Genomic DNA, 23581 nt, shown 5'->3' with positions numbered 1-23581 from the left:
CGTATTGGACTTTGGTTTGCGCTCTCTAATGTTGGGACTATACCTGAGCAGCAAGTTGTTTGGAACCATGTTTGGAACAAAAGGGGGGGGGGTTGCCCAGCAGAGAGGTGGTCACGCCCTGAGCTGAACAAACACATGCTGTTTGAAAGAAAGAAAGAAATTAAGAAAGAAAGGAAGTAACTGGTCCAATCAATGTATTACATGGACAAATGTGTTTTATTGATGATTGTGACTTGAATGTATTAAAGTTGTAGGAAGCCCGTATTGAGTTAATTTAGTTTAGTGAGGTTTTCTTTGACCGTCAGTTCATGATGTGTTACGTCAGGTTACGTTCTATTACTGTTAAATCAACAGATCGTCATTCACGACCTGGGACATGAAGGGAATACATCTATGTGTTGTTGATCCTGTTGTGGATTAAGTATTTCTATTTCTATTCCTAAAGACGCTTGGACACGTGAATCGAAACGACTTTCAAAGGTGATATTTTAAACCTTTCTCTACCTTAGTCTGGCTTTTCATTTAATTTCTATTTGTCCCTTTATTTATAATTAGATTATAGCTTGGCTGTTTTACTTTTGATTCTGTTTCTCTCACTGCGTCTTTTATTTATGTCACATGTCCATGTATTTCTTCAATTTTAACTGTAATTGTTTTCTATTTTTATTCTGCTCATTATTGGGGAGGTTATAAGAGTATTTAATTTTTTTCTATGTATTACTTTTATAACTCTCTGTCTGTGCATTGAGAACTTTGAGTATGTGTGTTTACATAGGATGATAAAATAGCCTTCATCTAGATTAGAACAGGTTGACTGTGTTTGCTATAAATGATTTATGTATGCGAATGCATGTAATGTGAATGCTGTACAACAGGGATCAGTAAATGTGGTGGAGGGCCAATTTACTTTGTAAGCAATTGAATATTTGGGCCAAAACATCATATCTTCAAAACAAAACAAAAACCCATGTTTGCTGCCTTAAACTAACAATAATGTGGACGTTGATAATAATTATTACATGGACATTTACTCCCCAAACCTGGCTGTTTCCTTGAAAACAGCAGTGTTTTTAGTTTTAGTTTTCCAAACCAAACATTGAGTTTAGGTTAACTGTCAAATCCAGCAACGGAATTTATTTAGATCAATTCGTGAAAAAACTCCTGGGCCTCTGTAGCCTCTCATAGGGCCATTGAGCCAGGTATTCTTCACAGACAGGCCACTGGGACAATCAATCGCCATGTCATCTCTCCATTGCGTTGTGTCTGCAGGTGAGCACCGTGTTAGACGGCCGCTGTTTATCTACTGTTTATCTGCTGTTTATTTACACGTCCGTCCCTCATCGGCCCTCCGGGAAAACTCCCGTTACCCCCTGATGGCCAGACCACCCCTGTGTACAGGTCAAATGGTCAAGTCAGATAGAAGTAGACAACAAATCAAGATGGCGGTTGACATAGAAATTACAACAAGATGGCTTCTTAACTGCATGGCTGCTGTGTTTCTTTGTTAACCACTTTTGCAAACAGAGATGCCAGGTTAGAAGAGAGGTTAGAAGCATGCATATCTACAGCTGAAAACTAAGAAGCATGGACACCCCTAATATCATATTAACCTAAATCTAGACATTACAACAACACTTTGTGTGAGCAAGTAAGCTCAATACAACATTTCATCTATGCTTAGCCAAGTAGTGTAATGCTATGCTAGGCCCAGTTACTTTACCAAGTCCTTAAAAGATGCAAAAGTGTCCTTTTGAGATGCTGTCTGTTGGTCCAGGAATGGTAGATGGTTGATTGTGTTTCTGGTGTCTGTTGCTCAGGTTCCTCCTTACATAGTTAGCTAGTTGGAGCTAACCTGCCTCTGGATCCTTGGTTGATCCTTAGGCTGACTCTGGTGTCACTGCCTCTGATGGGAGAATAGCAGGCTGCTATAAACAGGTCTGCTCGAACATCGGCAGAGAGGATTCTCTTGCTGCTGGAAGCTTGTTTAGCTTGTGTCCTTCCTGCACCCAGAAAGGCAGGGGAGAGCGGAGGAGTCTGTGGCCTCTGGTTAGATGGAGAAGAGAAGAGAAAGAAGGAGGGGAAACCTGGCTTTTTTTATTGTTTGTTACATGGGGTTACATGTCACAAAGTGACCACTGAGAGATGTGTGAAAGATAAGGGATCTTTAGAGACTGAGTTTTATGACCCTCTTTGTCTTTGAGCAAAGGGCAATGTGATCTCCATGCAAGATGCATTTGGACTTTCTGGGTAATTCACAGGACTACTGGAATTAAGCTAAGTATCACTGCAGTAGGTCTTTCTTATTTGGTTGCTTTTTCATTAATTGCTATTGTATCAAGCTGGGTTGCTTGACTTTTGACTTGTCTGTTTAGTTAAGGTGAAAGCTTGTTGATGATATTTTGTCTGCTAGGTTAAAGAGAAAGTTAATATTGTTGCTGTTTTGACCTAGTTTCTATTGAGCCATCACCATCACCAGGTGTGATGTTTCATTGGCTACAGGGGAGTGGCCAACACAGCTGTAACCAATCAGCCCCTAATCAGGTGTCTTTTAAAAAGCAGCATTCACTTTGAAGCGGCAGACTCAGGAAGACGAAGACAAAGGAGTCTAAACAGGAGCTAATGAGGCTAAGTACCTGTCTGCAATTTGTTCCTCTATCTTTCACATATGTGCACTTTTTCCATTCCTGTTCATGTGTTTTCTGGTAGATATTACGAACCTCACATTCACTCACAGCATCACCATAATCTGTCCTCACTTATCTATCCCACCCGCTCCACACACATCCAACACCTTGTTGCAGGGGGCCTGTGGAACTGCCCGTCAGCTACCCGCAAGACTGAGTTCATCTCTGGCTTTGCTACTGAGCAATGCCTGGACTTCCTTGCTCTCACAGAGACTTGGATAACACCCTCCAACACATCCACCCCTGCGGCTCTCTCCTCCGCCCACTCTTTCTCCCATGCACCCAGATCCACTGGAAGAGGTGGCGGGACAGGTCTGCTCATCAACCCCAACTGGACTTTCACTCTTTACCCACTGCCACACTTCTCTTCACTGTCGTTTGAATTTCATGCTCTAACTGTAACTCACTCAGTAAAACTAGTCATTGTTGTCATCTACCGTCCACCAGGCCCATTGGGACACTTCTTGGATGAACTAGATGTCCTCCTTTCAAACATCCCAGAAAATGGCCCACCACTTGTTCTTCTTGGCGACTTCAACATCCAGTCAGAGAAGTCATCCGATTTACTTCCTTTACTTTGCTCTCTTTCTCTCTCACTTGCTCCTTCTCCACCAACTCACAAAGCTGGCAACCGCCTTGACCTCATTTTCACCAGAAACTGCTCCAACTCTGACCTCAAGGTAACTCCACTTCATGTCTCATTTCTTCATATCCTACTCTCTCCCACTCTCCCAATCTGATGATCTCATCTCATCAGATATTGCACTTGTCCGTCGTAACATTCGCTCTCTCTCCCCCTCCTCTCTGACCTCAACTGTTCTATCAGCACTTCCTTCAGCTGACTCCTTCTCCCTCATGCATCCCAACTCTGCCACAGACACCTTCCTCTCTACTCTGTCCTCCTCTCTTGACTCTCTCTGTCCTCTTACTCCACGGCGGGTTCGTAAGTCCTCCCCAGCCCCATGGTTGTCGGACTCAGTGCATGCTGAGAGAGCCACGATACGGGCAGCAGAAAGGAAATGGAGGAAATCAAAACACCCTAACGACCTGCTTTCCTATCATTCTCTTATCTCCACCTTCACTGCCTCTATCTCTGTATCTCAATCCTCTTTCTCTAACCCCAAAAAACTTTTCTCGATCTTCTCTAACCTCCTTGACCCCCCCACTCTCCCTCCTCCCTCCATCCTTCGACCAATTCACTTTGTCAACTACTTCACAAAAAAAGTAGATGACATTCGCTCTTCTTTCTCAACAATCCCACCTCTTCTCACCACTCTACCAACCACAAATTCATCTCCTTCTCTAACCTCTTTCACCCCTCTATCTCATGAACAAGTTCTTTCCCTAATATCCTCTGCCTGCCCCACCTCGCTACAAACGGATCCGGTCCAGCCTACATCCAGGACATGATCAAAACCTACACCCCAGCCCGCCCACTCCGCTCTGTATCGGCAAACCGGCTTGCTGTCCCCTCACTGAGAGGATCGCAGAGGCATTCATAGAACTCAAGACTGTTCACTGTCCTAGCTACCCAATGGTGGAACGAGCTCCCCATCGACATCCGGACAGCAGAAAGCCTCCACATCTTCCGCCGCCGACTAAAAACAAATTTCTTTTCGGCTCTACCTCGACTAAGACGACGACAAAAAAAAATACACCTAAGCCAAACTATAAAGTGCAAGTCATAAGTGCAATGTATAATCTATGGAGGACCGAAAGGGCCAAAATTAAATAAATAAATACACCATTAAATAATTAATTAAATGTGTCATTAAATAATTAATTAAATGTGTCATTAAATAATTAATTAAATGTGTCATTAAATAATTAATTATATATGTCATTAAATAATTAAATGTGTCATTAATTAATTAAATGTGTTATTAAATTATTACACGTATTTAATTAATTAATGACACATTTAATTATTTCATGGTCCGTGTTGCACTGGATCATTAATTTATTTTATCTGTCAAACTCGCCCATCAAAGTCAGAGGGCGGGGCTAACACTGATCGAGTCTGATTCATTGCTTTGGTCTGAAATCGCATGGCTGCTATGTATCACAGCATAGCAGCAGAGAAAGGAAACATATACCTGAAATAAACATTTTTCTGAGTCCCCGAACACAGTTTTAAGATCATTTGAGGCGAGAAATTTGTCATTTAGAATTCAAAAATATGGTTTGTGTATTAAGATATGATGTATTATATATAGTTTGGCAGCGACGGTATCGGAGGTGATCAACTTTGCCTCAGCGGACACTCTGTGGTTAGTGTCTGACGGAGAGCAGCTTTACCTCGGCCTGTCCTGATGAAATGTCTGAGCCAGCAGATCACTAAGCAGCGAGCGTCCACCGAGGCGAAGTTGATCACCTCATAGGCGCCGATCCTGTGGGAGCACCCACTGAAAAAGTTGAGCACCCACCGGGGGATAGCCATCAAAAAAAAATAAAAAACAAACTAAATAAATAAATAAATAAAACTGCATCTTTAAAATGAACTGCACCTATCTGAATCACATTATCCAATGAAAAGTATTACAGCTCTGTGTGAGCATAGTCACGTTGCTTAGTGACGATGACTATGTGAGTTTGTGGTGTGAATTAATAAGTGTGTATGGTGAATAAAAAGTAACTCCCATCATTGTGTGGGCATGATATGCGCATCAGTGTTTGTAGCTGGTTCAGTGTCACAGCACCGTGGACAGCGCTGTTTGTGTGTGTGTGTACAGGTGCAGCGCGATAGATAGACAGATAGATAGAGACCATGTCACTCAGTTTAATCTTGTAAATAAAACTTTTGGCCCGAATTCAATTTTCCTTCTATTGACGTAAACGACGTAAAGTGAGGAGAGAGAGAGAGAGACGACCCATAAAATAAATCAATGATCCACTGCAACACGGACCACGGAAATAATTAAATGTGTCATTAATTAATTAAATGTGTCTTTAATTAATTAATGACACTTTTAATTAATTAATGACACATTTGATTAATTATTTAATAGTGTATTTATTTATTTAATTTTGGCTCTTTTGGTCCTCCATAGTTTATGCATCGCACTTATGACTAGCACTTTATAGTTTGGCTTACTTGAAGCTCTTACTTACTTCTAGCTCTTGTTTGTACCCAAATGTTTAAATGCACTTATTGTAAGTCGCTTTGGATAAAAGTGTCTGCTAATTGACATGTAATATAATGTAATGTAACTCCATCTTGAATGAGCTGATCCCCAACAGCTGCAACCATGTTAAAGGAATATTTCACCGATTTGCATTTAGCTTTGTATTACTAGAATAGGGGCAGTATTTTTGAAAAATTGTGCTTCCTAACCTCAGTTTCCCCTGAGTGGAGAAACATCTTCATTCTTTTCCTTGTCACGAGCCCACCAGTGATACTTGGTCCTGTTAGCGTAACTGTTAGCCAAGATGGCGGACATTGTTTACATTCTGGGAATGAGGTCCCGTCCCCCTACGAGTGCGTCTAAAAAGTGCGGAATTAGCGTTGCAGTTTCAAGCTTTGGACCAAGTGTCACTGGTGGGCACATGACAAAAAAGAGAATGAAGAACCAGTCACTGAAGTATGTATTCCTTTAAGGACACTGTCACTGCCAAGTGTGGTTCATTTTTCCTTGATCGTTTGCAACATACAGAAAATGGTCAGCACATGCTCGTGGCATAGTGTCGCTCTGATGTTTTACTCACAGTTAGTGCAAATGACTGCAGAGTCCAGTCAGTCGCCACCGGAAGTAATTTATACAAAGATATATGTATATATCTATATCTATATATATATATATATATATGTATATATATGTACACATTTCATCTGCATTTCATCTGCTGCTGTAACACACCTAATTTGCCCCTGGGATATTTTATTTTATTGTCTAAATAGCCATTTATATCTATTTTTACTCATGAAACAGAAAGAAGCTGGTTGTTTACACTAAAGTTTGACACCACTTTGTATTTTGCTCTCTTTTAACAGCAGCAGCAGCAGCGGCAGCAGCGAAAGCCTCTGTGTAAAACCATGGGCTGCATTTGAAGTGTTATCCTTTGGAGCATCACTAAGCCCATCACCGATTCTTCCAACTATTCCATAGAAAGAATATTGTTGAAAACATTATTAAGAAAAGGATTCGCTCTTTCTTTTGACAAATTTAAATTGTCAAAAGAGAGAAAAGAATATAAATCGTCAGATAGCTCAGCTGGTAGACCTGGTGCCCCATGGGCCATTGCAGCAATTGCACCTTCATTTTCTCCCACCCCACCCCCCTGACGCTGACTGTTCATCAATAAAGGCTAGAAATGCCCTAAAAAGGATATAAATCAAAGGGAAAGCAACACTGCAATGTGGGTTTTTTCTTCTTTATAATTTATACTCAGTCCAATGTGTCAATCAAAGCTGATAATGGGAAGCCGCGTTATCAGTGAGTGTCATTGTGTATGCCTGGTTTCTCTACATGTGTGAAATCAAGGAGTGGTTTGGTGCAGAAAGGTTCAGGTTTCAAAGAATCAGCCATTCAAACAATGAAGTCTACGTCACAATCTTTTCCACACAGATGGGCTGGAGGGATTTCTGTCATGACGCAATCAAGCTGTTTCCCTAACTGTGGCTCCTAGTACTGCTTCACATTGGTAATCAACCTCATCTGTGACTGAATGACTAGTCAAGTTATCAATCAAATTATTTGCAGGTTTATTACATGGTTTTCTTAGATACATGAGAGAAATGATAAAATAAAGGGTTGAATTTTCAAACGTTTTAAAGCCTTTGACTACTACAAAGAAGTAGTAGTAGTACCGCTTTATTGCATTAATGACCTTGTTGAAATATTGAATGATTCAAACTGTGATTTCATATTCTGCCTCAGGTTTGAATCTATGACGTCTGGCTCTTCATCCAAGATGAAAGCACTAAGAATGACCTTCCTCCTCCTCCTCCTCTTTATTCCTGCCATGATCTTCATTTTCATCCTCGCCGGACTAACATCCAGGACAGACAGGCACATCTCAACCATGAGTAGGCCTCCAAAAACTGTGCCCATTCAGATCTCTGAGCAGACCTTCACCCGCCTCAACAACACCAAACATCTACTGGTGTCAGCCTTCATGGACCAGAGGAGGAAGGGCTTAGATATACGCATCATTGGCATATTTAAAAGAGACTCCATCAACCCCCTGAACTGTTATTTCTGGTGCGATGGTCACATGTCAGTCCCGACTCCATCAGAGATTATGGTGCACTCAGACCACTTTGGTTTTCCCTACGGCGCCACAGATGTCATGTGTCCAATTCCTGAAAACTGCTACGCTACACACGTTACTCTTGTGACTCGGCCTACCAGTGACATTGAACCCGACCAGCTTTGGTTACCCATAAGAAACAGAGAGATGAAAGAGAATGTGAATGACACATTTCAGTTTGATTTCACAGTCTGCATCTCCAACCTGTTTGGAGACTACAACAATGTGCTTCAGGTCGCCCAGACCCTGGAGATGTACAGGTCAGTAGCGCAACAACACCAGAAAACTCTGTCACACATTAATAACATCGCCTTCTCTCTTACAACTCCAACTTTAGTCATGCTCACACATATTTTTATGTCTGGAAAGAAGGTTGTACACCATCTTTATCACGCAGTCTCTGATGGACTCGTGCTGTGTTAGGGATCCGTTGTGTTTCCCTATCAACGTCTCAACTTGACCAATGCGCCAATGCCAGTGTCAGAGCCGTCAGAGTTCACTGCGCAAGCTTTAAATCCACGGAGATCGTTCAGTAGATGAATTTATCTGACCCCCACAATGTCCCCAAAGGTTATTTTCACGAGTATGGTAACAGGCACAATGGACATTATTCCAGACCTGGAGTAACCCAACATTTTCAACTTCTGATCAACATGTCATAACAAAAGCACGTCAAATTAACAAGACATTAAAGTTGCCTGGTGTTAGACTCTGTGCCTGAGATGAAGTGATCACCACACAAGCAGAATCCATCTTGGACTCTTGCTAGTGAGTTTTATGGCACTGATCCAATGCTTTTGTCTCTCGGGATCTTTGGTGATCCACTAAAATGTTCTCCTGTTGTGCGTCGCTTGACATACGATGGCTTGGTTAACATGCTGTTGACTATATACGTCTATGGATTTGAACGGTGCTACTTCCTGCCAAATTGCATAGTTTTGGTTCCAACTGTTGCAGGACAGGAATGTGTGACATCAGCTACTGGAACTCCATACTGGAATTAGGCAAACATGTCATTTCTGTTGTAGTGACCATGACTTGCTCTTGCTGGCAGGATCCAATTCAATTGTGCCACCTTAAGCCCATGCTAATGTGAAGTAATGATTTAATATTTCATCCCCAGGTTGCTTTCTGTGGACAGGGTGGTGATCTATAACACCAGTTGTGGCCCAGAACTCGACCGCCTCTTGCAGGCCTACATTCAGGAGGGCTTCGTGGAGGTGGTTCCATGGCCCATTGACCAATATTTGAGTCCTTCTAAAGGCTGGTTGTTCTCAAAGCATGGAGGTGAACTGCACTATTATGGCCAGCTGACCTCGCATAACGAGTGCATTTACAGATCCATGGCCCGATCACGCTACGTCCTGCTGAACGACATGGACGAGATTGTTATGCCGTACCAGCACACCAACCTGACGTCCCTGATGGACATGCTCCAACAGCAGCACCCAAATGTCGGTGTATTTATCAAAAGACAGACTCAAAGAGAAGTTTATTGTTTAATGTGTTAATTGTTCTAATGTCTTCCCCTCTTCCATGCTTTGTAGACGGGGGTGTTCCTCATTGAGAACCGTTTCTTCCCTAAAAAACACTTTGAACCAAGTAAAAGGTTCCACCTGCCGCAATGGAACGGGGTGCCGGGAGTTAACATTCTGGAGCACATTTATAGCGAGGAGCCAGACATAAAGGTGTACCACCCACACAAGATAATAATTCAACCAAGGTAGCGTGGTGAATACACTATTCAAATAATGTACGAGCAAACGTCCAGTGCTGTATATATATTCTTTCATATAGCTATATATATATATATATGTATATACATATAATTATGTATATACATAAGAATATATGTTTGTGTATATATATATATATACATATATACACACATATATATGTATATATATATATAAATATATGTATATACATATACATATACATATATTCATGTGTGTCTCTGTGCATCACAGGATGGTGGAGCAAACTTCAGTGCATGAGGTGCTCAAGAAGTATGGACAGGTTGTCAAAGTACCACCACAAGTTTGCCGCCTCATCCACGTCCGTGCAGCACAGCAGGGGGCGCTAACTATAGATCAGCTCCATGTGGACAAACGGCTGTGGGACTTCCACGAAAGGCTGATTCCCAACGTAGACATGGTGCTGAGGAGAGCGGGACTGCTGAACAGAGGGGCAGAGTTGATGGACGAGTGATTGCACAGATGCTTTAGTTCCCCCTTATCTTTCACAGCAGGCTTTATTAAATATTGATCTCAAATACACAACAAGGGCTTGTAACAACGCATTATGTAATTATGTAATCATATGCCGCATTATGTAATAAATGTGCACGCCATCATGTAATAACGCAGCATTATGTAATAATCTGCCGCATTATGTATTAAACTGCTTGAATGCAATATGTAATCAATTTTGCCGCATTATGTAATAAGTTATTATTAATGAACTTTTATGAAACACAGGGACATAGCCAGCGCAATAAAAGAGCTTCTGGACACAGTCAACAATGTCATCAGGGTGAGTAATGCAAATAATTACACAACTGACATTGTCTGTTACAGTCTGTATCCACTTCAACCTTTTAACATGTGCCATTTGCCTTTCAAATCTCTTTTAAAACTAAAAATGTTATTGTTGTTTATTTGGAAAACTGAACTCACTGTCAGTATGAAGAGTAACGTAAATAACTATAATTTCTTACTCAAGAAATAATAACATGCTAAATCTGAAAATGAATGGATAACAATAATCACTGTTAACCTTACATTGGGTGGTGGTCTAATACATTTGTTAAGCCCTGTATATAATATTTTATTTGTGTATTTCACAAACCAATACAATTAAATGATTATTAATGCACCAGCCTTCAAAACCAGGATAGGTCATCACAGATGACAATATATGCAATAAACGCTCCAGTTCACCAAACACGTAGAGAGGCAATAACAACATATTGAACAGCACAGAGCGATGACAGGGAAGTGTTTTTTTCTTTCTCCCTAAAACTTCAGTCAGCAATATTATACATTCTACTGGCAGTGGTGTATACCAACAAAATGGAGATTAGAGGGATATCCAGAGCGGCATCAAAGAATAAACTCCATTCCTTTAGAGATTGTATGATGATCGTGAAAACAACATTATGCATTTCAGCTTTTTAATTCCTGCTCAGGTGACAACTTTGGATCCTCTTCCACAAATGTTCAACTACCAAGCAAGAGGAGGGAGAAATAAAGCCCTCTTACAGCAATTTCACTCTGGAACTTTCAAGTCCCCTTGATGATTTCTTGGTTTGCCGTTTCTAGGCAACACTGGAGCCATTGTTTGTCTCTGTGCTCTCAGTTGTCAAGAGCACCATTTCAGCCACCAATGGCACCATCAAGGAAACAACCTGGTACAGTTAAAAATGAAGTCTGATTCTGGAGCTGTCCTGAAAGCCAGTCTAATACAGCAGCCTGGGTTTCACAGGTTTACAGCGTTTCACGGGCTGTTGTCATTGGGCTTCACTGTAATGCATTGTATTGACAGGTGTTTTTTTAACATATATTTATATATATACATTTTGTAAACCTCGAATGTTTCATGAAGTTGAACTGCATCATGAAATGAAAGCTGCAGAGTGGTTTATAGTGGAATACTGTTCAAGTTCAAGCTGACGGAGCGTGGCATCGATAAGCTGAGTAATAAAATAACTATAATTATGTGATTGGTCCCCAACGACACTCACCAGCCACTTTATTAGGCACACCTCTTCAGATCGGTCACACGGCAGCGACTCAGCGCATTTATGCATTCAGACATGGTCGAGACGACCCGCTGAAGTTCAAAGTGGGCGTGTGAATTTGGAAAGACAGGCTGCGCCGAGTATTTCAGAAACTGCTCATCGACTTTCATGCACAACCATCTTAAGTGTTTACAGAGAATGATCTGGAAAAAAAGAAAAAAACACTCGTTACAGCCAAGGTATGCAGATCGTCTCTGAAAGCTAATGCTTGTGCAACTCTTAAACAATCAGACTTTAAGATAAGACACAATGTGACAAGTCAAGGGCTGGAGTACTTGTGAGCAAGGTATGCACCCACCATTGATTGGGTTATTTGCACACTCCAAATTGCCTCCAGCCACGAGGGGCCACATCCAACACGTGTTACAGCCGAGGTATGCAGAAGACCGCCTCAGACAAGCGAATGCTTGTGCAACGTGCAAACACAGTTGAAGATAAAACACAAAATGACTCATGTTTTCGCTCACATTTGTCATGAGCTGCATATGAAAAAAAATCATTTCACTCAGGAGAAGGAAAAAAAACAAACAATGTTGTTCAACCCTGTTTATAATAATTCACTTCCATGCTTTATCTGAATCTCCACACAATATTGAGACCTCACACACATTGGACTCGGACACATTTAAAAAGCATCATCATTTGGAAACTATTTATTGAACATTTGCAACCAGGTATCAGTTAAATACAGAACTTTCATTTCTCTCTCTCTACATCCCTCAGCAGCAGGGACTGGCTCCACTTCATTACACTCTGAGAGGAGGGAATGTTACAAGACTTGGTAAGGCGCACACTGTGCTGGAAGTCATTTGGCTTTCTGTCTTCTGATAGTAAAGAGAAATAAAATTGGAGTCTGCTTCCTAAATGTCCAGCACCATTTCCTCTCCTCTCCTTGCGGCCGTTTTCACCTGCAGTCAGGTGCTTTTCTTTTTGTTTTTTCTTTTTGTCAATCCTGCACGTACACACCATGGCGAAATGACACAAATAGGAAGCGAGAAGAGAAAACCAGTGTAGACGGCTGAGACACATCCCTACCGAGCGTGGTCTCACATGTGTAGCAATGATTGAAAAGCTAAAAGTAAAATGATCAACATGAATATATTAGAAAAAATAAAGAAAAAAAAATGGCAATTAGTCTTTAATAAACACCTCGCCTCACCTACGCCCAACCAAAGACCAGGGTTATAAATTAAAACTGTCCAAATAAAATCAATCAACCAAGACTTTGGGCCCATTCAGTTCCACTTCAAGACTGGAAAATCCTCATTGAAAAAAACAAATGGCACTTTTCAGTCTCTTGAACTGGAATCTAGAATCTCGACTCCAATGGAATCGACCACACCCCCCACCCCACCTCCCTTCCGCCCACCCCCAACCCTAAAATCAACTCTTTCTAATTTACATATATGGGTCAGGCGCTCGTCAAGCTTCCACCACTCTAGCAGTCGCTCCCCACAGGACGCGGGGACTCTGTGGTCTCCGAGGGCTAGGCCACGGTTTTGAAGGTCTGCAGTATGAGGTTGGTTTGGTGGATGAGTCGGTTTGCACTGATGAAGACATTTATCGCCCTGGGAGCACAAAAACAAAAAGACAATCATAATGATAGCAGGAAGGAAGTGCCAATACAAACACAGGAGACATTACGTGGACAATTTGGAAGACAAATGAGCAGCAGAGGCAGTAAGCATCTACTACACCACAAATCCTTTTTTTTTTTTCTTTTAAATACAGCCGTCAGTTTAATGTTTAACTAGCATATAAAACCACAGTCCGGGCTTCCTCGTGACGCTCATCATGTGCTCATTTTGATCTACTTCAGCTGCACCTAACAATAATACCCATAATAAGGATGGAAAGTCTTTTATTAGTCCCACACCGGGGGACATTTGTGGTGTCACAGCAGTTAAAGACAGTAAAAAAAACAAAAAAAAAAACAAAAAAAAAAGGTAATAAATAGTAATTGTGCATTATTACCATCTAGGAATATAAATAATATAGGAAAATGAGAAATATTATATGCAATGCAGGTCAAGCTTCTGGTCAACGACCACATTTGTTTTTGTACTGCCCCTCCGACTAACAGCAGCTTGAACACATCATTTGCACTTACTTTCCGTCTTTGAAGTACGTTTTGAGGGTGTCGCTGAAACTTTTGGAGTATTTCACAAACTCCTTTTTCTGGTGTTCCAGGGCCTTGGTGAGCAGAGGAGACAAACAGCGTGAAACATGTGTGAGAAACAAAAGAAGTGAAGTGGATACAGACTGTAACAGACGATGTCATTTGTGTAATTATTTGCATTACTCACCCTGCGATTCTGGTATTGATACTTCTTGATGACATTGTTGACTGTGTCCAGAAGCTCTTTTATGGCGCTGGCTATGTCTCTGTGTTTAATAAAAGGCAACTCATGGTTTCACAATGCAAAGTCTACAAGACATGAAACAGTGAATGTGTGCTTATACAGCAAAAGTGTCAACATTTACACTGCCTTCTCCAAATCGTTCCACTTCCTTCAACATTATCAGACCCACATCAAAGCACAGAACCCAGTTTGGCTAAAGATGGTTGTTGGTGCCTGATACGCTGGTATGACTATTTATATGGTTAATAATTACCAAATAGTCGTTAGTACCTGCTCTGGTTCCAAGCAAGCTGAGGCAATACTATGCGTGACGCGTGCATAGCTTGCTTATTGGTATGTGTGTGCACGCTTACTCACTTGATAGTCTGTAGGAAGCGTACTCTGTCATTGATCTCATCTGGGATTTTGCTGAGGATGTGTTTCAGAGCTCTGGCCTTCTCGTTTAAATCCTGGAACTCCTGCTCGGGCCGGTCAATCATGAAATCTGTAGGAAAAGGGGGGTTTTGCCCATTCAATCAGTCAGGTGACCAGAACAAACAACACAAACAAACAAACAAGGTGACAGAGTGGTGAAGGTATCGCAATTTTAAAAACCCTTTCGAGTTCAAATATATACCGCAGAGGCCCGCCAGTTTGAAGTAATTACCAAGTTGTCCAACAGAGGGTGCTGTAAGCACACAGAGACCCGATTTGTTCTACCAATGTACAAGTGTGGCTACTTTTTGGCAAAACTCTCACACAAACAATAACCCTAGAAACTGTTCTATGCATTTCTGCAAATATAATAGAAATTGTTTTCTGACAATTTGTCATTTTTTAATCAACATCAACTAAAAAGTTTATTGTTATTTATTTGGAAAAACGGAACTCAGCTTAAGTATGAAGAGTAACGTAAATAACTATAATTTGACATCTTACTCAAGAAATAATAACGTGCTACATTTGAAAATGAATGGATAACAATAATAATTTTTAACCTTACATTGCGTGGTGGTCTAATACATTTGTTAAGCCCTGTATAATTATTTAATTTGTAAAATTTTGCGTATTTCACAAACCAATATAAATAAATATTACGATTATTAATGCACCAGGCTTTAAAACCAGGATAAGTCATCACAGATACCTTATGATGATACGACAATATGGCTTGTCTTGATATAGATATATTGCCCAGTCCTACTACTGATAATCATTTTAATTCAATGCCTTGTTTTTATACTTTGGTTCGCCATGCACACGTGCAAACATACACACACTTGTGCAGCATTTTGTGTGATGTCACTCAAAGACATAAAGCATTCCCCAGCCCATTACCCCTTAATATAACCATCACAACAAAATAACTGCCCCAAACCCTTGACCTAAAAACAAGTCTTAAAGGTGACATCGAATGCTCGTATCGCACATGTATGTTAGTTATGGAGGTCTAACTTGTTGTCATGATCAAAAACCTCATTTTCTCAGCAGTGGCTGAACGGTTTGTTTCGGTAACTTTAGGGTTTCATAAACGAGGAAATGACGCAGATACACACACAAAAACAGTATTTATTGGAGCTTCCGGTCTATGTCGCCTTAACCAACCCTACAGAAAAGCTCTTTTAAGTTGTGAGGACCGGCCAAAAGTGTCCTCACAAGGACAAAATGTCCTGCACAGGACTGTGGGGACAGCAAGTGAAAGTCGCTGTAACTTTAGTGTAATAATAGTGATCGGCGTTTGTTGAATATAAACATAAACGCTCCAGTATCAAACCTCCAGTTAACCAAATGCGTAGAGAGGCAATAACAATATATTGAACAGCACAGACCGATGACAGGGGAGTCTGTTCTTTCTTTCTCCCTAAAACTTCAGTCAGTTATATTACACATTCTACTGGCAGCGGTGTATACCAACAAAATGGAGATTAGAGGGATATCCAGAGCGGCATCATCCGCAAAATGTGAAACACAGACACAAAACACATTCCATCCCGCTATCTGAAGAGATGTTATAATCACCTTCCACATCATCCGCTGCCATGCGCAGCAGAGATTCAGTGAAGTTGATTTGGACGTTCTTTTTCTCCAAGATCTTCATTATGATGTCCTGAGTTAAACCAGGGTTCTCCCTCTCCGCCTGAGAGAGGAGGGAATCAGAGAAGAAAAATCAGGTGTAGCACAGCATAAGAAACAGGAGGCCTCGGGCTACGAGCTAAGCAAGTTTACTGAACGGCACAATTCAGTTCAGATGAATGGACAAAACTCCTCAGCTACTGAATAATTTAATCTTGAATTACTCCAGCCGGGATGCTGCAGGGCAGCAGAGACACCAATCAGTGGGTCAAGGGAACAAGAGACCCACAAATGCCACAACAGTACAACAGCTGTAAGCACAATCACATCTCCCTTTGGTTTGTAAAAGGACAGTGCTGCTCCGACGTCTTTGTTAATATTTAATGTGAGCAGCACTGTGCAATCACAGCTGTTTAAACAAGACCCGTGTAATGACAGTCTGGTATCAGGTTATCGCCGGTGCTACAGTTCACTAAGAACTGCCCAGCAGTTCTTTATTTGAACATCAGTGAATATGCATTGAACACAAACATTAATGTGTAAACTATTAATAGTATCTACATGTCTTGTAAAATACTTTATAAACACAGTACAAGGTACAGTAAAAGTCAACGTACCTTTCATTTAGAGCTGAAACAATTAATCGATGAATCGTTTATTAATCGATTACTAAATAAATCGACAAGTATTTTGATAATCGACTAATCAGTTTGAAGCATAATTCATGATTAAAACAAGATTTACGATTGTTTAAGCTTCTTCAATGTGAATATTTTCTTAATTTCTTTGCTTTGGATAACAAAGAAATCATTGAAATTCATTTCATTTTGGTTTGTGCACAAAACAAGACATTTGAGAACATCATCATGTCCAGGTCTGACGAACACTGATCAACATTTTTGAAGGTTTTCTGATATTGATAAACAATTGCAGGCTGTTTCTTTTTAAATCTAGACCAATAACTTTTTAATAGTGCTTCTATAATGACAATAATACCAATTTGAACAATTAACTTTTTTTGGCAGATTATCAGCAGTATATAACATCTTTTTTTTCTAACCCATTCCTAATTCACTTTCCATGTATTTTGCCTAATTGACTTAATTTTTTACTTTTTTACATTTTTGATCTTTTAGTTGTACTTTTTTTTCCACACTATTTATTATTAATTGTAGTTGTACCTTTGTTGACTGGTTTCTTACAATTCTGTCTCTTTACTGTTTCTAAATGTTTGTGTACAGAAACTTGAAGAAAACCTTTGTGTACAAAAAGTGCTCTATAAATAAATCTACCTTTGCGTTACTACTACTTCACATTAAACTCCTTAATAAAAGAGGAAAGTTCACACTTTAAACCCATGAGTGACATCTATTTACGGTCTCTTTTCTATTCTAACTTTACAAAAGGTCCGAGGAAAAACAAGGCTCTGGTGAATCTTCAGGTTAAGAAATTGACAAAAACATAGCAGGACCGATGACTGGGCTCCTTCATTTGTCACCTGGAAGAAGTCTCCTACAGGTAAGAGCAGTGAAAACCAGTAGAGACCTCTTGTGGAGATGAATGGTAAGATGAAGCAGGGTTAACTATTTCCAAATCTCCGCCTGGAGCTCCCTCTGCTGTTCAGGGCAGGGACTGTGAGCTTTTCGGCCATTGCCCTGAGAAATTCCTCTGCTCCATTTATATTATTTTATAAAATGTTCTAAGGATATAGGTTATGACCCAGTGAAGAGCTGAATGAACTGATCTGGATACAGGAACTGAACTGCCTTGGTGAAGGTTTAGGCACCGAGTGTTGTCTCTATTTTTTTATTTTATGTTTTCATTGTTCGGTGCAGCTCAGCTTTTGACATAAGGAATTGGCCCGGTACTTCACGTGTAAACCTTGATCATTTAAGGAAAAAAAACTTAAAAAGACAAGTTAAACATTGATGGAGTATCAAAATATAGACTTTTCAGACTAATTTGTGCTTTTTTAAAAGATAAAAATGAGACAAATTGATAAGAAAAAGTATGTATTCATTCAATTTGTTTTGGAGATGCAGCAATGTTCTGATATCTCTGCTGTGTGAAATGTTATGAACAAATGAACAAGTAGCCTTTGCAACAGACCATTGTTTCTGTCTAAGTTCAAAGGTACAGGTTCAACTGTTGGTGATAATTACAGTATTGCCACAAAAATAACAGCTACTGTTTGCTGGAATAACATCTAGTTCAGTTGTGGCAACATACATATTTTGTTCCATATTCACTGACTGAAAATGATGTCAGATAAGATCCATTTGCTAAGGTTTTGGAAAAACTGGAATCCAGCCCTGAAGTCATGATTGTCATTTAGATATTTTACTTCTACGACAGGTTTCCGCCCAGCTTATACATGCAGGGTCCTACCTTTATGAAGGCTGCTCTGAGCGTCTGAGCTGCTGAAAGGTTGATCCTCTCCAGCTAATAGAAAAACAAAGTGAAAAAAAATACAGTTTAATGCAGTGGAAACAGTCCAATATAATATGTATACTGCAAATCCTAACATCGGGTGACTCAAAAATTAAAACTTTACTTACCTGACTACATTACAACATAATCTAACATGAATTAATTACGGCTGCATCAAACAATTATTTCAACTGATCAGTCAGGTTCCTTTTTCAACTACTTAACTGTTATTTCAGTTTAAGAATAAACACTAGTAATGTTATCGACACGAATTGTTGACTTGTGACATTTTATTCTCCAACATACCAGCAGTGCAGCATATCCTAGACAAGCACAAGCAGTGTACATACAGTAATGTCTTAAAATTCTTAGGCCACCACCACAACAATATGTTTTAGTAATGCTACAATTACCATACAGAGTCATTATTTCTCCGTATATATATTTATTTATATATATATATATATATATATATATATATATACACATACATATATATATATATACATACATACATATATATACACATACATATATATACATATATATATATACACATATATATACATATATATGTATATATACACGTCTCTGACCATCATACATGCAGACAGAAGGCTGCACCTGTTTAAGAATCTAAAGAAATTATATTAAAACACATTTCTTCCAGCCATCGCAATATCGTAGATTGCAATTATTTTGGTCAGGATAATTGTGACATAAACCTAGTTTCCAATTACTCGTTTTCTTAGTAACTGTTTAATAAGTGGGATAACATGCATTGAGGCGGTCACTCGTAAAATAAACCCCTTCCCAGTCTGTCGCCATTTTTTATTCATTGTTCTTCATTGGTTCAGAATGCACAGTAAAGCCCTGGGTCAGGCTTCGACTAAGGACAGTACCTTGACAGTACCTTGATTTGGTAGACGAGGTGTGCGCCGTGCTACATGGCAGTGAGATACGTAGCGTGATGTTGTACCAGTGCGACAACATCAAATGCAACAAATGCTTTGTAGCCGTTTGTCTTAACAAGACGTCGACCTTTGTATGAGAATATAGACTGCGGTCGTTGAAGAAACACCAGTCGCAGAGGAGTGATGCTTTTCTGTCGCCCAATCAGCTGACTGTCGTGGCTGTAGTTCCACTTTGCCGTACCATTACTCTGGTACCCCAAGGGAATGGCATAAAAAGATGGAACAGTTGTCGATTTTGACAGCCCCACAATTAATACAGTACTACGGAATAACTACCTCAGGTTCCCCCTTTTCTGGCTTAAAAAAAAACCAACACTCAGTGAGAATAACAAAATCTGCTATAATGAATCCTCCAAGTATGAAAAGCATTTAAAAGAACACAGACTGAACAGCTGGGAACTATTAGCTAAAGTGTACTGTTGTCAGCACTGGATGTTTTACCTCATTAAAAACTGGGTACATCACGGCGTACAGCGTCATGGATACCATGGAGTTTGTCTCCGCTTCATTCTTCATCTCCTCCATTGTCATCCTCCAGGGAGGAGCAGCTCTTGGTGAAACTGTGAGGAGGAAACTGCAGCTCACACACACTCACACATACACTCACCCACTCACTCACACACACACACACTCTGAAACCCACACAAGCTCCAGAGTAGAAGAGTCTGCAGAGAAAAGAAATAAAAAAATATTTTTATTTGTAAGCCGTTGAGAATATCTTAATTAGGATAGACAGATGTGGTTATAAAAAGGGAAACAGCACATCTAGTCTTTCACTGGTAATGACTGACATGAGGAAGTACAATTACCAGCTATTATTACAATACATTTTGTAAAATATCATCGTAAAATACAGTTTCTCAGCTATTGGTTACATTTGCTCAGCAACACAGTGGCTTTCTTTCTCCTCTGGTCTGATGTAACCCAACCAAGATTTCAAACAATTCCATGCAGTGCCCTGAAAATATTTGATACTTGAAAATGCACTGGCATCAGGTCAATAATCTAGGTTTGAGCATTGGAAGTGGTCTTGGGAGTGAAAAGGTTGCATGTCTATGAGATTTCAAAGATAAAAAATAAAACAAATCTCCTCAACAAATGAAAAGCAATTACTTTATTTTGCTAAAACTTATTATTTTCAAAACATGCAAAAAAAAGCAGGGTTTGTATTAATCATTCACTGAATCTTCAAAATTTGAATTAATAACGGGGAAAAAAGCCCACTATCACTCAAGGAGACATTTACAAATGTCTTGTTTTATCTGTCAAAAATATATTATCATCAGTTGCCAATGATGATCAACTCAACAATGATAGATTTACACCAGTCAGCATAATATAATATATATTTATGTTGTAGCTGAGGAGAATACATCTTCCCTTAAAAACCTTTTCAGTTGATACTAAATTATTTCAGGTGATTTACCTATATTTACAATTGTGTATTTTATTTCTATTTATTTTCTATACAGACTGTTTTGCAAGCAGACACAAATGTAAGTGCATTCATTAACAGTTTTTTTTTATTTCTGCATAAGACAATAACACATTAAATAGCGTGTATCCTGAACTCTATCATTTTACTGTAACTAAAGCAAATAAAAGTATGTAAACCATGGTAGCCATTTGTCTGTCATACTGATAAGTTACTAGTTAAGTACAATACTTAACTAAGCATTTCATTTAACCAGCCAATCAATAAGGTACATCTGTTGAACTACTTGTTCACACAAATATCTAAACACCTGATCACATGTAGGCATATTGGCCTGTAGAAATGTACAAGAACACCAGCTGAAGTTCAAACCAAGCCTTAAAATGAGGAAGAAATTACATTTATGTGACACTGTATGTGACATGATTTGTGGCTGCCAGACAGGCTGGTCTGAGTATTTCAAAAACTTCTCACAAATAATGTCAACAATCTCTAGGGTGACAAAAAAAGAAGAAATATCCAAATTGCAATTCTCTCTGCAAAAATGCCAAGAAATGTAAAGAGAAGGGCCAGACTGGTGCACATGACAGAAAGACAACAGTTACCCAAAAGAAAAGCACTTGTTACAACCCAGCTATACAGACCATCTCTGTATGTGCAACGATTGAACCTTGAAGCAGATGAGCTACAGCAGAAGAAAACCACACTGAATGACACTAATGCTACTTTAAAAGGTGCCCAGTGTACCTAATAAAATGACAGGTGAGTGTACATGTACATATTATGTTCAGCCACAATATTAAATCGGATAAAGGGATTCAATGTTGAGGTTGAAAACTTAACTATCTCCACTCTGTTGTTATCTTTCAAACATGTTGGTTTGTTAAACCTGGAGGAGGGGAGCGGCACACAGTTATATATTATAGTTATTATCTGTAGACAACAACGCCAGTGTGACCAAAGAACAGATAAATGCAACATAAAAAATAAGGATATCCACTCTTGTTTCCCCACTTGTTTAGATATATTGTAGTTTCAGGGGTGGTGACAGGACTTGACTGGGTAACAGATTAGCTTTACAACTAGCCACCGAAGTAATTTGAGTATTCTACCCGTGTACCCGAGCTTTACGTGACATGTCCGTAAGCTCAAATACATTCCAAAATGTTCATAACCGTTGCATTTTTGTCAGACACAGCGTCAGACGGGACGGCTGCCTAACTGGAATGCTAACTTGACTAGCTACTGTGCTAACTGGGGATAGCTACATAGTGTCCAATGAGAGGCTGACTGAAACTTTCGCTTATAATTACAAGGTCATAAACATTCAAAATTCAATGTGTATGATATTAGACAAAGTACACACTTAACGCGCTCCAGTCGTAATGATTCCCAGGTGAGGCCTATGGCCGAACAGCTCGGTGGTAGCTCATCAGCTAGCACTGAACAGCGTAGCTTAAGTGCTAGCTACGGCAAAGTCACATTTGCATTAGCCGGTGCGCGGCAGCGCGTCAACAAACCGCTTTACGTGACGTGTGTGAGTCAGTGCATGCGTTTCAGGTGTGAACTTGCCTCTAATTCTGACTCCTCAGACGGACTGGTTACGATGTCGATTGCCTTTTAGCTGCTATGTTTTCTTTACAACTTAAGGCGGAAGTTTTTCAGGACTGGCCTCGACGACATCTTCCGGACCGTTGCTACGTAAACTGACGCTCTCCAATCAGAGGGCGGAGACAGAGTTACAGGGAGCGACCTCGACCTCACCAGCAGTGGGAGTGTATTTCTTTATCTCTATTTTTGCTGTTTGTTTTTTTTGTTTGTTTTAAGCTGTTTTGTTTTTCTAATATAATATAATTTTAATATATCCAATACTGTAACATTATCTGTTATATACAAGGGGTAAACATCTGCTGTTCTGTATATTTTGTTATCAATAAGGTTTGAAACAAATGATGGAAAACAAACAAACAGTAAAAAGTACACTGTAAAACATTAGAACAGACAAAAGGTATGGATATATTATTCAATCCAAATTCATTTCTATAGCACATTTAAAAACAACAGAGTTGACCAAAGTGCTGTACATCACATAAATACATAAAACAGACAAGATATGAAACAATATAAAACCAATAAAACACACAATTAATGATCAATACAAATATAAAACAAATATATTGCTTTTTGATTCATTAGTCCAGTCAGTGTTTCAAAATAAAGTCTTATTGGATTTTCAAACTAGTGCATCTTGAGTTTTCTTTCTGACTATTTACATGTATTTACATACATTTACATTTGAAATAACATCCCCTTTATGTAGAGTTATATCAGATCCATGTAATGCTTCCAAGCAATATTCCACACCTTCTTTTCTTCCTCGATTGCTGTTGTATCGTCATCATCTTTTCTGTCTGCTGTCTCAATTTTAATCATTGTTTTTATTCGATCTCCCAACATAGTAAATATAAAATGTTTGAAGTATTAACTAATTACAATATCCAAATCCTTCCATGTTCACTGGTTTAGGGCGTCAAGACTTGTGTGTTCCAAACATAATACACATTTTCAAAAACTGAGTCCAAGTAAAGTGT

The 23581-nt window shown here is 39.5% G+C and overlaps 2 protein-coding genes across 3 annotated transcripts; one reads left to right on the top strand and one right to left on the bottom strand.

Moving 5' to 3' along the window:
* The first annotated feature begins 392 nt into the window (after positions 1 to 392).
* Positions 393 to 10295, top strand: LOC122783250 (beta-1,4-galactosyltransferase galt-1-like). The gene is made up of 5 exons (XM_044047960.1): positions 393 to 480; positions 7562 to 8194; positions 9058 to 9388; positions 9482 to 9657; positions 9905 to 10295. The coding sequence occupies exons 2-5, from the start codon at positions 7572 to 7574 to the stop codon at positions 10143 to 10145; spliced, it is 1371 nt and encodes a 456-aa protein (XP_043903895.1). The 5' UTR covers positions 393 to 480; positions 7562 to 7571; the 3' UTR covers positions 10146 to 10295.
* Positions 10296 to 12374: 2079 nt separating this feature from the next.
* Positions 12375 to 22705, bottom strand: LOC122783326 (programmed cell death protein 10). 2 transcript variants are annotated; one of them, XM_044048054.1, is made up of 8 exons: positions 22563 to 22705; positions 19997 to 20220; positions 18540 to 18593; positions 16098 to 16215; positions 14457 to 14583; positions 14043 to 14121; positions 13847 to 13929; positions 12375 to 13304 (listed from the first exon to the last, which is right to left on the bottom strand). In XM_044048054.1, exons 2-8 carry the CDS (start codon positions 20084 to 20086, stop codon positions 13223 to 13225), a joined length of 633 nt encoding a protein of 210 aa, XP_043903989.1. In that variant the 5' UTR covers positions 20087 to 20220; positions 22563 to 22705; the 3' UTR covers positions 12375 to 13222. The 2 variants fall into 2 exon arrangements, with proteins under 2 accessions (XP_043903989.1, XP_043903990.1); XM_044048055.1 differs by lacking the exon at positions 22563 to 22705 and adding an exon at positions 22357 to 22427.
* Between the last annotated feature and the right edge of the window lie 876 nt (positions 22706 to 23581).

Source organism: Solea senegalensis, linkage group LG16 (assembly GCF_019176455.1).
Source record: "Solea senegalensis isolate Sse05_10M linkage group LG16, IFAPA_SoseM_1, whole genome shotgun sequence".
Taxonomy (NCBI): domain Eukaryota; kingdom Metazoa; phylum Chordata; class Actinopteri; order Pleuronectiformes; family Soleidae; genus Solea; species Solea senegalensis.
This window is presented reverse-complemented; position numbering and strand designations above follow the sequence as displayed.